General features: G+C 51.0%; 1 protein-coding gene across 7 annotated transcripts in view; it reads right to left on the bottom strand.

Moving 5' to 3' along the window:
- Window positions 1–17,002, bottom strand: part of ZFHX3 (zinc finger homeobox 3) — a 170,244-nt gene that overhangs the window by 98,862 nt on the left and 54,380 nt on the right. For 6 of the 7 annotated variants that reach the window (XM_062007148.1, XM_062007149.1, XM_062007150.1 and 3 more), the window contains one exon: window positions 1,028–3,780. In XM_062007148.1, the coding sequence (XP_061863132.1) occupies window positions 1,028–3,734 (2,707 nt within the window). In that variant the 5' untranslated portion in view covers window positions 3,735–3,780. The remainder of the gene's footprint in view (window positions 1–1,027; window positions 3,781–17,002) is intronic. The other variant, XM_062007153.1, reaches the window with a different exon arrangement.

The raw sequence follows: 17,002 nt of genomic DNA, 5'->3' as shown, positions 1-17,002 counted from the left end.
CAGGGTTAGGGAGGGCAGAGCGCAGCACGCAGAAATTACTTCAGAGGAGAGCAGGTAAAGGGGCAGGTTTCTTTTTGCACACTTTTCTACACTGTGGAAAATTCTCAGCAGCAGCAAAATAAGGTGGCAGCAGCAGTAATTTCAGTCAGCATCTGCCACGCCTGAAGCGTGTGAGATATCCTGTTCTCTGGCAGCTCTCACCCTGTGAAGCTCAAACACCCCAGCACCTGCCTGCCCTGGACAGCACATGTGGCACAGGGGAGGAACCCAACAGCACCTGACCCTCCATCCTCACTCCAATTCATGGGCTACATTGTGTGGGGATCAGGGATGTCTCCCAGTGTCAAGCACAGCACCGACACGAACACGATGGGCACCTGTAGTCAGGGAAAATACATTTGGTAGCTCATTTTTAAGTGCATTTGTTATCTGATGAAAGAAAGAGTCTAGCCATTCCCTTCCAGTTTAATAACTCTTATCTAGTCAAGCCTTGAATCTTACATTGCTGGCGTCAGAGGAGCAGTTTTAGCTCATTTTTTTCAGCAAAGGAACATCATCCAAACTCAACTCTTGAAACTTGCTCACCTTTTCTTCTCAGGGCAACACAGGACGTTAACAAACCAGCACAACATTTGCTTTGGAGAGTGTCAGCAGCTCATTGGAGCCTCTCACAAACTACTCACATCCCTTATCCAACTAAGGAAAAGTCATTAGGAAACACTGTAGTAAGGATGCCTTCCGCTACAAGGAGAAACATTTAATGCACATCAGTAATAATCCCTATCTACTGTTTTATTAGCTCACTCCTAAACCTCTTAGAAAATGTACCAGGAAACTGCTCTGGGGGAAGAGAGAGAGGAGGTCTCCATCCTCAACCACTGCACAAGATCAACTCACTGCACTGTGGCTGCAGAGAGAGCAGGAAAGGATCCGTCACGCAGTGCCCAGCCTGTGCACGAGGGCTTTGTGGTAACACACCGAACCCCTCCCCTGCACGCAGACGCGTTGGAAAACCCTTCAGCCTCACCTAGAGATGGAGCCATCGTTGCCATGGGATTGGTGGGATCGAGCTGGAATCCACCCATCATGAACTGTGCATCTGAGGAAGTGCTGTCCATCTTCAGGTTGGGAAGGTTCATGTTCTGCGCCAGGTAGTACTGGTAGAGCTCGGCCTCGGCGGGGGACGGCAGGCTGCCGAGGCCCAGGTGCCGGTTGTGTTGGATCTGGGACATGTTTTGCTGAAGCAGCATCATATTGTGCATGTGCTTCTCACTGGTCATGTGAATACGAAGGTTTCTAGCTACATTGGTCTCATAGTCGCACACCTCGCACCGCCACGTAGGTTTGGTTTTTGGTTTGGTGGGGGAGGGGGCCCCACAGGTGCTCCCGATGTTGGCTGCCGCGGCTGCTGCGGCCGCTGCCGCCGCCGCCGCTGCCCCAGCGGTGTGGCTGAAGACTTGCTCTCCCCCTCCGTTCTGCAGGTTTTGCATGTTGTTGAGATGCTTGTCAGACTGCATATGAATACTGAGGTTGCCTTTGGTAGTAGTGGAGTAGTTGCAGACCTCGCAGCGGAAGGGCTTGTAGCCACAGGTGTAGCTCTCGCCCCGTGCCAGCCGCGGGTGTGGCTGCCCACTCTTGCAGTAGACGCAGGAGCCTCCCGGCTCGGGATGTTTCTCCTTCATGTGCGCCTCAAGCGTCTGCTGGTACTTGTAGTGCCAATTGCACTTGGGACACTTGAGTGTCTTACATGAGTTGCGAGAATGCATCATAGTCATGTGGCCACCCAGCGACCGCGAGGAGCCCAGGACCGTGTCGCACTTTGGGCACTCCACGCCGCTCCCCGAGGGGCACTCCCCACCCCCAAGTTCACAGAGGGGGCCAGCATGCTGGTGATGGGAGATGTAGCTCCCGTCCTCGCCCTCCGCGCTCTCATTTGGTTCTGGTGCTGTGGCATTGTCTTTATTGGCACTTTCATCGATAAAGTCCAGCCTCCTGCTGCCCTCTGCCACGCTGGCTCCGCCGCCCTCATTGTTAAAGCTTAAGTGATTCCTCCTGTTTGCACCATCAAAGACAAAGGAAGAAGCAGAATTAGAACTAGTAGAAGCTGTGCCCCGTGACAGAGTCTGGAGCACGTTAGGCATTAAGGGAGAGTTAGAAATGCTTTGGTTTGAGAGAGCAAGGTCCTTTTTGCTGCTGCCGCCACCTGCCACAGCCCCAGCGTCCTCCTGGGGCCGGTCCTCTAGCTCGTCCTCCAACTCGCTTGGAAATAGTCCTTTGCAACCCTCATCATCCTCGTCTTCTTCCTCTTCCTCCTCCTCCTCTTCCTCCTCCTCCTCCTCCAATTCCTCCTCCTCCTCCTCTACCTCCTCGACCGGCTCTGCCTTTTCCGAGAGGCTGTCCTGGTCGCCCCCCTCTTGCTTCTCCCCCTCTGCCACCCCAGGGTCCTTCCCCTCTGAGGATTTGGTGGGACTGGAAGCCAGCGGGCCCAGGGGGACTGAGGTAATGGGAGTCTTCAGAGCCGAGCTGGTCAGCCCGCCCAGGTTGAGGAGCGCGCCGGGGGCCAGGACGCCCGCAGCCGGCGGCTCTGCTGTGCCGGCCGCCCCGCTCTGGAGGGCCGGCTCGCCTTCCATGCGAATGCCACTGAATTTACCATAAAAACTGTGCCCAGGGCCTATGAGGTTAGCTGCGGAAACGAGAGGGTGCTGAAGGGTTTTGTTTTTTGGTTCCAGAAAGCTGACAAGGGGTTCCTTGTCTTTGCCTATCCCTTGGATGATAGCGGAGATGTTCTTATTGCTAAGAATTTTCCGCTCCTCCTCACTCAGAGTCATTCGGTGGTCGTGCACCGCGTGGGTCACAAACGAGCGGACATACCCAAAGGAGAGCTTGCACAAGAAACACATCAGGATGGGCTTCCTCTTCCCGTAGAGCACAAAGCCATCGAATTTGGACAGGTCCACATTGTTAGGAACATCTTTGGATACGCAGGAGCTTTTGGCAGAACCGTCGCTGTTCAGGTAATCCTTGTTGCTTTTGTGTCGCACATCAAAGACGCGGAAGCTGTGCAGGACGGGGCTGATGCCCGCCAGGGCTGAGGTATTCGGGAAGGCCTGGTCTGAGCTCTCAAACCACTTCCCGAAGGATGAGGCTATGTGGAAGGTGTTGATGATCTGTGGGTAGACGGGAGCGGCGGCGGAGGGCTCTCCCTGCTTGGGCAGAGAGTTCGGGAGCAGCGAGGGGAGAGCCGCGCTGCTGCCGCCGCTGCCGCAGGCGCCGCCGCTCTGCACCAGCTGGCTGAGGCTCTCCACGATGTAGGCCGAGCCATCGGGCTGGTAGACGATCTCGCCGGCCAGGTTCTCCACGTCGCTCTCCTCCTCCCCGTCCTCGCTGCTCTCGCTCCCGCTCTCCCCCCTGAGCGGCGGGGGCGGGCGGGCGCCGGCGCAGCGGTGCTCCATGTAGCTCTGCAGGCCGGCGAAGGAGGCGGCGCACTGGCCGCAGCTCACCTCCTTGCCGGCGGGCTCGGTGCCGGGGCCGGCCGCCGCGCTGCTCTCGGGGACGCGCTCGGGGAAAGGGACCCTCAGGCTGTCCAGGGGGCCGCGGCTCTCCGCCGCGGGCTGCTCCATGCTGCCGGCCGTGTCGGGGAGGTGGGTGCTGTTGAGATCAGTCCATTGCTGGTGCTGAGGGATGCCGCACCCATTGTCCTTCCCGGGTATGACGGGCGAGTCACAGCCTTCCATGGCAGGGCCGGCACGGAGCGCTCATTGCACCCGGTACGGCTTGGACCTGGAGGCAGGGAGAGAAGGAGAAAAGCAGGTGAGTCTGAGAGGCGAGGCAGCTACCACCGAGAGCCCCCCGCGACGACGGCTGCCAGCCCCGCTCCTCAGGACCAGAGAGCGGCTGCGAGGGCCCAAGGCAGCCCCTGGAACACCCCTGGCCTCACCTAACGCAGCACTGGAAATGAGCAATGGAAATATGGCAGTAGGAACGCAAGAGGCAAGTCAAAGGGGCCTGAGAGGTGGCGAAAACCTCCCCAGCACCTTTCCTGAAGCAGAGCAGGAAGTTGGTGGGACCTGCACTGTCACCCCATAAGCCTTAGACCTTCAGAGAACAAACAAAAAGCCAATCAAGCATGTAACAGAAAAGCTTCTGACAGAAATAGAATGAAGACACTACAACAAAGCAGTGCTGGAGCTTTAAAACTTCGTAAAAAACATACTTTGTGTCTCCCTCAGCCAGATGCCGTTATTTTCAAGTGATTCCCTTTCTGTTATTTGTTCAAGGACCACAGAGCCAGAGCTACCACACGTGTGCCTGCAAGGCGGGCCATGAGACCCAGAGCAACTCTCAGAGATTTTGAAGTAACAGTGTTTGGTATGCACAGGAGATTTAATTGCTATGTTCTGGACAGAGTTTAAACAGAGAGACGTCAGGAGAGAAACCAAACAGGAAATTCCAGATCTGAAGAGGGTCCATCCTGAGGACTGGAAAGTAGTCAGCCCACCACACACCAGGAAGCTCCCCCAGATCCCGCAGGGCACAGCCTCTGCACAAGCAGCTTCCTCTCAGCCCCAGGGGCAAGCGGCCGATGCAGGTTCTGGAGGGGAAAGAGGGACACCCTGCCCACTGTTGCTATTCCACCAAATACAAATGAGATGTACAGAACTTCCACTGACTGCCAGATAATTGGCAAGCACAGACTACTGAGCCTGGCTGGCACCCACAGCTCCCCACCACTTCTACTTCATTTGCTGCATCCTGGCAGCCTTCCTTAACAGAGCCAGATCAGCAGGACATGCCTTTGAGAGGTTAGAGACCGAGGAGATTAGTTAAGAGCTGGAGCATTGTAATGCAGACCACAAACAAGCAGGAGGTTGCCAGTTCAGCTGCAACCCTACCAAGAATCCTGCCTACAAAGAAACATTTATATAGTCTGTTTCCTATAGAGAGCTGCTGCACAAGCACACGGGAGGGAACACCATCAGAAAATAAAGCACTATTACCTCATCTGTAAAAGTGATCTTTCACCTGTGGTCCACAGATTTCCTTGGCTAGACAGACACAAAACTTCCACAGAAAACACATGAGGAAAACTGCACAGGCAGAGGCCACGTTTGTCTTACATGTCCCATGAAGGGAGAAAGCAACATTCCTCAAAGCAAGTGTGGCGAGGATGCCTGTGGAAGGACATGAAGGCGCAGTGGCTGCAACAATCCCAAGGGTTCACGCACAGTTCTGACCTCACAGCATTTCCAGTCCTTCCTTGGATCCTGTGCCACACACAGCTGTCTGCAGTGGCACTGGGAATAAATAATTATTTAATCAGCAACAAAAATAACGTGGTGCACTGAGTGGAACAGGAAAGAATACCATAACCCCATTGCCAAAAGACTCAGTCTTCTTAATCAGCCGCTTTTGCTTACTGTAGCTAAAACACCACCTGAACACTGCATGATAAGAGCTCTTACTTGCACCAGCTCTCTCCCACTCTCTCCTTAGCTGTGTTTTCTACAGACTGACCCCAGATTCCTCTGTGTTGAGGTTGCCTATTCACCTGCCCATGACACGATATATTCTCTCCCTCTCACTTCTACCCTTTGCATTGACAACTGCAGTTCAGGTTAAACCAAATCAAGTTAATGCTGGGTGACAAAATGAGTAAGGTAAGTAAAAGCCTCGCTCCCCTGTCAAGAAAAGTTTTGGGAATATCTATGCAGACCTCACAATGCAATGTGGAACAAGAGCATCCCACAAACGCTTTTAGACAAACAGCCCCGTGTGCCAGCACAGCTCCCTGGGAGACGTGCCCAGATGAGACCCGACGTGAATCTGAGCGTCTCCATTATCAAGAACTCTTGACTGGCAGGAAGATGTCTGACTGACAGCTGGGCCAAAAGGGTTAGCAGGGCTGATGGGGCAGGAGGGTTAACAGCCTGATTGCAAAATCAATGTAATAAATGCTTGGTAAGTTACAGGAACATGCGGGAAGAGGAGGCCACGATTGATAAAGGACTGCGGCTTTGATGCTGCACTGGGGACTTGTTTATTGACAAGAAAGCCAATCTCTTCTCCCAGCCAGGCCGGGCAAACCTGCAAGTGCTTACCAATTAATTGGTGGGCTTTTCTGCCTTGGGTTTGCTTTAACATCTCTTCCCCCTCACTCACTCCAAGTTAACCAGCGCAGGAGGTGGTACTCTGAAAGAATCTTCTCCCCTCTCCCTTTTCTTGACACGGAGGAGCCCTTCCAGGGCAGGTGGAAAAATTTACAGTTGAAACATGGCCAGGCAGAGCCCCTGGACACAGGCCAAGCCACTACAGAAACCCAACATTTTCTTGCCTGTTCAGTTCATCACCAGACATATTCCTGAAGAATGATGCTCACAGAAGTATTTGTTTTTATTCACACACAAACTGCAGGTGTCATTGCTTTAAATTGAAATTAGCAATTTCCTTGTGAGAGCAAACTGACTCTAAGCTGGAGTACAATGTAGTTATTAGTCCACTCGTACAGGCCCTGCATCTTTCTCCATCCCACACCACTCCTAAGCGACCTGCATGGGAAGACAGACTGAACACTGCATGCTCCACACCTGCTGTCCTCTCCCTACCCCCCATCCTCTCTGCTCTGTTTATCAGCCAGTCAATAAGAAAAGGTAGTTCTTACTTAAGGAGGCAGAAGTCAACTCGTCAGGTCGATCAGCACTCTGTCTGTAAACATGGTTTCCCGTAAAATCAATGAACTCCAGTTACAGAGAGAACAGCCTGAGCGCCGGAGACTCCCCCAGCTCCCACCGCCTCGAGAGCGGGGAAGGGCTCTCCCCGGTCCCTTCTCCAGCCTCACATCCTGCCAACGCGCCACGCCGCTCATGGTGACCCCCCCAGGCTCCTGCTGCTCCCACCACCCTGCTCACCATGCCTCTGGCACACAGCCCACTCAAGGGCCTGCTCCCTCCCTGCAGCATCGCTGCATCTCACAGCCCCTCCAAGCAGATTTGGGGCTGGACTGGAGGAGCGCTGACAGCGTGGGGCAAGGGGGGCTCCACTGGGCCAGGAGGAGCAGCCAGAGCTCAGCTGTGCCTGGACTGCAGGGTGCAAAGGAAAGCACTGTGCTGCATGCCCCATACTCACCCAGAGCTTCTGCTAACCACAGCTGGGGGTTTGCAGCCACGCTCTGTCCAGAACACAAGTGGAGCCAATTCCCACAACTCCCCCCATAACCTCCTTTCAGCCCCCCAGCCCCATCCTCATAGGGACAGATGTGCCATCTTACAGCAACCCTTCACTGCCAAGGAGCTTCTGGTGCTACAGCAACTCCCTTGGCCCACTGCACGCTCCTGGGGCAGCCCCCAGCCCACGGCACCGGACTGCTTCCTCCCCCCAGGGACGTGTGGTGGCAGGGATGGGAGTGGGAGGGAGGAGGGGTTCCTGCTGTTGCCCAGGCTTCCCGAGAATTAAATATGAACAGCCGTACTGTGTAATTTTAAATTGTTAATTAGCACAGGGTTAATTAGGCGGCCCTTTCACAAGGGGCTGTTTGGCAGTAAACCAAGACTGGAAGCAATGAGGAAGGAGGAAAACAAAAGGAGAAAGAGACAGTGAGAAACTGTTCCCTCAGCTAATGACCCACATGGCACCATGGAAAAAAAAGGGTGCTGAGGACAGGGAAAAGATACAAGCAGATGCATTACATCCACGGCCATTACCCTGGAAGACACCCAGCGAGGCAGCCCTCCCCCTGCCTATTCCCACAGCCGCTCGGTGGAGAGAAGTGCTCAACCCTGTAATGAGCAGGGTCTGCTCCTTCAGAGCATCCTGGCAAACAGCAGCGGCTCCAGCTCCAGCCAGCTCTTAAGCATTCTGCCATGGCTCCACAAAGACATAGCTCATGCAAACACTCACTCAGCAACTGAACTTGAGTGGTTCCTGTCGGAGAAAACTGTACAACGGCCTCTAAACTTTGTAAACACACACCTACCTGTTGTGCCAACAGACGCTCTGTAAATCAATACCATAAATACAGGCTGTGAGCCTGCCCTCGATTAGCTGCAGCGCAGGTGCTGGGGATTCAGAGGGGAAGCAGGAAGGGTCAGAGGCGGGAGGACAAAAACAGCAGAGGGACTAAAGGCAGGCTGGGATGTTCTACGCACTCCCCTCCTCACTTGCTCCACTTGGCCTTTCACAATGTCCTCAGGCCAGTGCTAATGTTCAGGTCAGCCAAGGAGCTCCTGTCTCAGCAATGGCACTTGATGACACCGATTTTCAGCCCAGAAAACTAGCAGTGGATGTACCAAAGCTGTACCAAACAAGCAGCCATGCGAACCTCATGTTCCCTAGGACTAGGTATGTTCAAAGCTCCCGAGCACAGGAAGTCCAGGAGAGGGGCAGGAAGGCAACTGCCATGTCCCATTGGAGCAGTGGCACACAGACCCGGATCACTAAAGCTCTCTGAGTCGCTTCCCCACAGCCGTCGTGCTACAGAGCGCTCCTGTCACACTTCAGTAAATGGCATATGGAAAGATACAGTAAAAATCATTACCTAGGAACAAAAATTCAAGAGTTAGGGAAGAACAGAACGTATGTTGCCAAAGCAACTTTAATTTTGCTCCTTCATGCATATGTATTATGATACTGTCTTTAATTACATGACCACTCACTGCCTCACTTAGTAACCAGGATGGTCACACAAGCGGGTAAAATAAGGTTGTGTGAGCATATTGTCACTTTATGAGATCTATACAGCAGCTGTTATCACACAAATATGTGAAAAGTCGCTTCCTAGAATAGAAAGATCTTCTAAAATCTACTAAGCAACAAGGGCTGCATATTCAATCTTGGTAGCAATACAGAAATAGTTTCAATTCCCAGTTTCATAAAATGCTTTTATCTTCTAACTTAAACAGAAGATAAGATTCCAGCCCTTTCCCTTTCATTAAGGTGCCAGAAAGTAGTAAGAGTACCTGCCAGCCTAAGAGAAGCGTTGAGGATTCTGCAACAGGACTAGAAATATTAGGCTAAAATGGTACTTATGAGCCAAAATCTAAGCAAACAGTGAATGTGGATGCACGGCTTCAAGAGTGAGTTCTTATTGGGGGTTTCCATCAACACTTCACAATGTCAGTGCCCTGGGATTCCTCTTACGCAGTTCTTAAACAAAAAAACCCAACCCTGAAAATACTTATTGTTACCTGCCAAGTTCAGCATTTTAAAGAAGAAATTCTAAACTGTTTTTCCTTGTTCACATAGCAAATCACATCTTGTGCCTTTCCAAGCAAGACCAAGTTGTGTTTTGGCATATACCTGGTGACACTGGAGCTGCTTCATGGACAAACGTGGTTTGCTGAGTATTCACAATGAGATACCAGTCTTGCCAAATCCTGGACAAGCTCTACATCTAGCCTCTTCCTCTTGTGCAGTTAGGTATTACCAACCAGAAGCCCAAGCTCAGTTCTGATTTCTCCCAGAGACACTGCAGACACTGCTCAGTGCCAGACTCTTGTTTCCAGCTGGACATACCAGGTGTGGAATTAGCCAGCCATACCTTCCTCCTAGTAGAAGGATCCAACCAACACTGACCCATGGGTTCCAACACCTCTTGACAAGAGCCCTAGAGCTGCAAGTCACCACAAACCAGTTTGTTAGCCTGGCAAAGCCAAGGATTGCTAAAACCATGACATTATTTAGGCTAGAAAAACCCTCAAGATCACTGAGTTCAACTGTTAACCTAACACTGCCAAGTCCATCACTAAACCACATCCCAAGTGCCACATCTACATGTCTTTTAAATACCTCCGTGGATGCTGACTCCACCACTTCCCTGGGCAGCCTGTGCCAGTGCTTGACAACACTTTTGGTGAATTCACATGCCTCTCTGGAAGCCCCTGTGAACATCCCTGTGAATACCACGTGCTTTCTCTTCTGCGAGACTCTAGCCAGTGGGTCTTGAAGGGCAGGAGGTCTCAGAAGAGGATGAGGTAGCACACGGCCGTCTACAGTAAGGAAACATCCATTAGGCACCTCAAAAGGACAGGATGGTCTTCTCTCAGCAAGAAGACAATCACATGGAGGGCTTGCCTGTGGCAGCCAACAGTGCTCCAGCACCGGCATGCTGACAACAGAGGCAAGCGCTGCTCTGCGCACGCCCGGGAACGGGACACTGCGCGAGCACTCTCACACAGGCTCTCACGCATAGGCACAGCCAGCCCCTCAGATCTTCACAGGGTCATTAGCATAAACAGCTTTTTAAACAGCAGGAAGCAAAGGAAACGCTGAACAAAACAGGACTGAAAGCTGCTGGGCTCAAGCACTTGGCATGAAACTAAGAGAAAGGGTCTCCTTGAAGAGGTGAACTTTCTACATTACCCACGGTTTCTCCTGTCCTTTGCGCCAGCTAAAACCGAGCCAGTGAGAGTTATACAAGATTCAGGCAGCTTTTCAGACAACATTTTGTTATGAACTATTATTCCAAGTTTGCTGATCCTTTCGAGCCGCTACTGTACTACACACGAAAATATTTATATAATCATCAACCCACTGCCATTGAGAGCAGAGCAATCCCGAGGAGTGCCAGAGCTTTCAGCGAGCAGCCGGGGAAAAGAGCATTTACTCCTCCAAGAGAGACTCTTTGCACTGTATTTTGTAGCAGAGGTAAACTAGCTTAAGTCACATTTCTCTCTACAAAAACAAGTAAAGGGCTTGCTTAGTTGGTAAGTGACATGGCATGTACAGGCTCCCAGGACACTGAGCTTGTTTTCAGGTCCTGCATGAACCTCTCCTCTGGCACAGGACACCACAGAAGTTTCAGATTGTGTTTACATATTGGTTTGTTTCAAAACATCACACATTCCACTATCCTGCAGTTGCGCAATTCATCCCTTTGCTCTTAAAACACAACGTTTCTTGTCAAATGCTGTTTCCAGACGATGCTGCTGCATAAATAAGTTCATCTGCATCTGGTTTCCATTGTCAGTGCATTGCTGTTGACCCAACTCCAAAGTTAACCAAAGAGCTGTCGAGGACAAACTGCCTCACTCTGTCAGACTCCATGGTCCTAGTCTGCCCTTACACCTTAGTGCCTGGGAGAAAGGGCCTTACTGCTCCCCCTTTTTGCCATGGTCAGAAGCTTACCCTTTCCTTCTTAATTTTTACCCTATCAGGCTGTCTAGTAGCTTGTGACAGTAAGAGCTGCCACTTGGTCTCTACTACGAAGGGCAGTTACACCCCTAAGACCTTGCACTAGGCAGCACCCACACCCAGCTCACTCACAGAGATGCTTGCTAAGAAAGCAATCCTGAAATGTCCCAAAACCATAAAGACACAGACAAACAAAGCCAAGACAGTATTTAGATTGCTAGTGTGCTGTTCCTGGATCCAAAAACAAAGTGCAGCATTTACAGCAAGGCTATAGGACACAAACCAGAGTGACTCCTGAAAGTTAGGGATTCCAGCTGGTTTTGATGGCACTGCTGATGGTTCATCCACCTCTAATTTTCCAGTTAAGCTGAGCAACCCCACCTCACCAGAAACACTTGAGGCATTTGCACTGCTATTCCAAGAGCCAACTCCTAAGAACTGCCACTGCTAAGCTTCAACCAGCCCTGCAACGGGACTTCAGGAACAGACACAGCCAACTTTAGATGGACCAGCCCAAAAAGCCACTGCCCCACTGCTAGACTGTGCTCTCCAAGCAGTGTTCTTTCATGCAGACACTAAAGCCTAGGGAAGAAGTCCTGCCAACGCTCTTCCCTTCTACTGATTTACCCAAACAACATGTGCATTCCAGACTAGTGTCAAGGGCCAAACAGAGGGTAGGAGTTAGATTCATAAGTCATATAGATCTCCTCTGCCAGGGCTCAGATCCAGTCCTTGTTAGGAAACAGACACACTGCACGGTGCTGGGCTCAGCTGCTTTCCCAGCCTTTGGGGAAGCCGACGCTCTGGACAAGGAGAGCAGGCTCAGCAGCATGAGGTCATTCAGTAACCATCCTGCCTGCTGCTCAGACAAACACCACGGCTGTCTGAGACGTTAGTTCCGAATTACACGCTGGTATTGCAAAGCCTCATTGCAAAGGTCACCAGGATGTGTGCTCAGATGGGCTATTCCTGTTTTGGTACGGAGTAAATTTTACCATTCAGTTTCATCACTGGCAGATAACCTAAAGAACTGGGACCCTAAAACAGGGAAAGAAACCTGACAGTATAGTTGGGAACCCTTCCCATTTGGAGTGTCGTTTAGACAAGCTTTCAGCAGATGCAAGCAGTCTCATGCTCCTGTAAACAGAGCATCCACACACTCATCTGCTACCAAAATAATGCCCCGTATGACTTTAGATACAGTCTGAGCATTTTCTTTATCTGGTCAAAATAAACCCTCCTGATTGTAGCAACCAACAGGAGTCAATAACGACACGCTGCTCCACGGCTCAAAGTCTCAAGTTCACGCTCTCCTAGCCCACACCATGCAGCTACTCTATCAACTCCTGCATCCCTGACACACTTCAGAACAAACACACCTCTTGTGAAAGTTTAACCATCTCACATGGGAGAGCTGACACAGATGCAGATAAATGCGGGTGTCAAGGGATGTGCCTGGTGAATCTGTACAGCCTCCAGCGCTCAGCGGGATCCGTGTCACAGCACACCCATCAGCGACACAGGCACCTTCAGAGATGGGGAAACAAGTTGTCACACACGCTTCTCCAGACTTCCAGGATCGAAAGTGTTACTCTGCTGCTCGGCCTCTTGCTAATTGTGGGTTTTATTTTTATTTCCTATTACCCTCTTGCACGCCTGATGAGATTATCTTACCGGAACTGACACAGCTGGAGGCTGTAGCCATACATGGAGCCTCTCAGGAGGCACTGCAATTTTATTTTCATTGATCAGAAATCAGCAGGGCAGTAAATGATGGGAAATTCCATTAGGAGAAATACTGGGCCATGAGACCCACATATCTAGGTAGACCCAAATACCAGAAAGTCCCGTCTTTCTTTAAGGTTCCATCTGGATGCCGACAGAGTCATCCTTCTGCCTCCCAAAATGCAGTAAGCTACTAACCTGATATTCTTTATTGCTGATTGCCCTGTCGGAAGCAGAGGCAATGCTGTCAAAAGACCCCCAAGGGTTCACTTAGCTGAGACAAAGTCTTTGGTACAGGCAGCAGCATTTGGCTCCCCCAGCTCAGCCTGGTAGGCTGCTGGGGGTCAGTGGTGTTTCACAGCACATGCCCCATTCCACAACCACAGCCTTGGCTCTCACAGGCCAGGCAGGTGTGAGGGGTGCAAGTGCTGCATCAGCCAGTCCTCAGGCAGTCCCAGCAGAGCCAGAAGCAGCTGGGGGGACATCTGGGACATGCACATTGGTCCCATTCGAAGCCCAGGTCCCCAGTGAAGCATTACAACTTTGCTACAGAGAGTAGTCTTCCTTCCTTCCTAAAGTGCAGGGGTCTCAGGGCATCCACTGCTTGGTGGAAACCCATACAAGACTTACAAGCCCAAACTGAGAAGCACGTTCCTGCACGTGCCTAGGTTGAAAGCTGAGTCCCTTTCACCCTGCAGCAGGATGGACAAGCCCCATCGGCAGAGCACGGGTTAACAGAAGCTGACCGCAGCACAGTTGTTAAGGTAATCAATACCAGTGAGATACTAAAGCAGCATAAGCCACATTATTGATTGCCAAGCAGATGATAAAACTGTTTATTATGATAATTGCAGGGTGCCTGCAAGACGCTCCTAGTGCTGTCTTGAGCTTTTTACAAAAATAAGACTTGCCAGAGCATAATCTCGTGTCTGAAGCTGTTCTGAACTTCAGTGTGAGTCCTCCACACGCTGCTGTGCCACAGCACTAACCCTGAGCCACCTTCACCCCTGAGCTACTGCTTGAATGGAGAACGTCATATTATTAGACACAGTCCCTCAACTATGTATCACGCTTAAAACCCCATACTGTGGTCTCACTCTACACCCCACCCCCCAGTGCCCCCCTTGCTCGCCTGTTGCTGGAGCCCTCCTTCCCAGGGAAAAAAAGCTCAAATACCACAACTTGTAACTTCAGTTCTGGATCCTTCTGACCAAAACATTTTTTCCTTCAGTATTTCAATTGCTCTTCTCTCTACTTTGGGCTTTCGACCATTTTCTGCATCCTTTTAAGAAGGATGAACAGAAGTTTTCCCTTCAGGGCTGAAATAATCGTGTAACACGTGAAGAATTCTTTTTTAGAAGACCGAACTCCAGATACTCTCAGTTTGGGAGATGCATCTCTGTGTACTGCCTGCATGTGCACACAGGCCATGCCTCAAAACCTGGTGACACGTAGTTGGCTTGTCACACTGCCACCGGCTGCCTGCAGGATGAGCAACTGATCTACCAGTATAAAGCAACATTCTGATGCTGAAGTCAATCCATACAACAATAAGTTTCTCTTGAACTACAGCAGTAACAGGCACCAACTGCCCTTCAGAAGATAAGCAAAACGCACACTGAAGGATTTCATCTACTCTGGCAAAAGCATCTATTTCTTCCTCGTCAGCAGGAGCAGGAATGGAAGCTGTAACACAACTGGGCTCCACATTGCCACCACTGCCAAATGACAGTTGAAAATGAGTTTAACAAGGGCTGAAGCTCCGGGGTTCTGTCAGTAGCTCTACAGGCAGTAATTATGGAGTAGAGGTCCCATTATCTCCCAGTATGGACAAGGCACTGACAGCTTCATCTCAGTATTAACCCAAAGGACCATATGCTGCAGACTGCAGGCAGTACTTGGTGCAAGCCCCGTCATTTTGGCTGGCTGCTTTCAAGCAATCTGAGTTGCTTTCTGTAAGTGATCACAGTAGACATCTGCAAAATAAATGTTACCCCAGTTGTAGCAGTCTTCCTGTGGGCCAGCCTCAACCTGCACGAGACCACAGATGGTGCTTCTGGCTAACGTTCTAGTCCTTCCTCCTCCCCTTAATGCCTTCTCTCACCAGCATGGGAACAACTTCCCTACTCTCTCATGCATTCCCTTTGCTCTCCATTCCCTGATGCCTTCCCAATCTTGAAAAGTCTACCACTTTCCTCACAAGCACAGGCAGCAAAGGATGCTTAAGCCAAGCTCTTCAGGGTGAAAGACAAAACCCCACACACCCTCACAACCCTTCCACTCTGCCATTCCCGAACCAACTCCTTTCTAGGCTTGCCTTCCCCATGCACATCTCTACTACAAGAGATTGGTGAGGATGGCACTCCACCTCTCCAGCTCACTTGCAGCGCAGTCAAAACGTTAATGACAGAACTGTGATTGAAGCAGCGTTCTGATGAGCAAACACGGTACGCCACACAGCTGCTGCCTTAGATGCTGAAGATTTGGACTGGAGCTTCTAAAACTTGTCCCCTCTCAGTCCAAACACTGGTGAGAGCCTCACAAAACCCACCACAGAAGTCTTGGAGGGCTGGGTTTGGTCTTTCAGACTCTCTTCAGTAACTATGAACATAATGAAGATGAAAACAATCCCTTCTTATTAAAATCTAGACAAAGGAGGAGACCTCCCTCCCTGTCACCCTTAGAAAGGGACAGCCTCCACCTTTCCCTTCCCACCAGAGTCAAACGCAGCCAGCACTGAGCACCAGCACGTCAGGTTCTCCAAGACAAGGGACCCTTTGTTCCTAGAAAATCCACTGTCATTTTCAGCCAACCCAGCTCCACCCCAGCAAGCTACCTGAAAGCATACCTCTCCATCTGAAGCACATGCCCCTCTCCTCTGTGGGTGTCCTGCTTCATGCAGAATTCTCACCCAGGCAGTGAGCTGAGCACCCACGGTGCACGACGGGCCCACGGAACACAGCCCTGTGCGATCCTCCCTGCACAAGCCGAGCACCACTGTCCACACTCAGCAGGACATGGGATGGAGGCACTTCCCCAAACCTCTCTGGGATTCATGGGATTTTTCACCTCCACTGAACAACAATTCTGTTCTACTTCTCCATACAATGGCAGAAAATAGAGGACATTTCAATAACAGATGGAGCACCGGAACAGCTCGAGAAGTCGAGGGACAAGTAACAAACATGAGGCAGTTAATCCTCCAGTCACCCGTGGAAAGCTCCACAGAATGTGTCACGTTTGTAGCAGTGAGAAAGGCTGTTTCTACAGCACAAGAGGACAAGTCAAACAATGGTCCTGAAGACGACTACTGAAGAGCCAGCCCGTCCTTCAGACACCCATACCTTCCCACTAAGGCCTGGAAAGGTCACCACTCACAGTTGGCAAGACCAGGCAACGGGAGAGACAGATCAATCTTTTAAACACAAGACAAAAACACCCTAAGACAGCTGGCAAACAGGGTCGATGGAATTTCAAGCGGTCTTCTCTTTCTTCTGTGTTGTTAATACCTCTGTGCTCAGAAAGCTACTGCTGAAAGCCTCTTAAGCCAGAGACTAACCTCAGCTGAGTAACTCCAAGCTCCCCACGTAAACTGCTTTAGCACTGGGTACAGTAATTAGTGTCGTAACAGTAATGGCAGTTGCTAACCACAGTGGACCTCAACAACAAAGACTCCCCAAGGATTGCTGGGGACTGTAACCTCTGTGTACAAGGCTCTGCTCACACCAAAAACAAAAAAGAAGAAAAGACACAAACCCATTTCAGTTAAATTACAGCATCTTCTCAGCTCCTAATAAACTGTGGCTGAGGAAAAGGATACAACAGCTCCAAGAGATGGGAATTCTTTTCCTTGGTGGTTGTTTTCCCCTGTAAAATCCACTGCCCCAGGATGACTGTAGCAGGGATAGTCACACTCCTGGAAGCCACTGTGAAGTACTGATGCTTGCAGCTCATTGCTTTCAGCATTAAGTATTGCTCACCCTGTAACAGGGTCTGAAGACTCCCGCGATGCTGGGGCACCCAGCAGCAGCCTGCCCGCTGCTCCACATCCCAGGCCCATGGCAGCCCCAGTCTGGGTGCAGACCCAGCCCCACCTTCACACCATGCCCCCGTCTCCCCGTGTTCAGAGCTTTGTACTGGATCCAGCCAGTCC

This window comes from Colius striatus, chromosome 14, assembly GCF_028858725.1.
Source record: "Colius striatus isolate bColStr4 chromosome 14, bColStr4.1.hap1, whole genome shotgun sequence".
NCBI lineage: Eukaryota > Metazoa > Chordata > Aves > Coliiformes > Coliidae > Colius > Colius striatus.
This window is presented reverse-complemented; position numbering and strand designations above follow the sequence as displayed.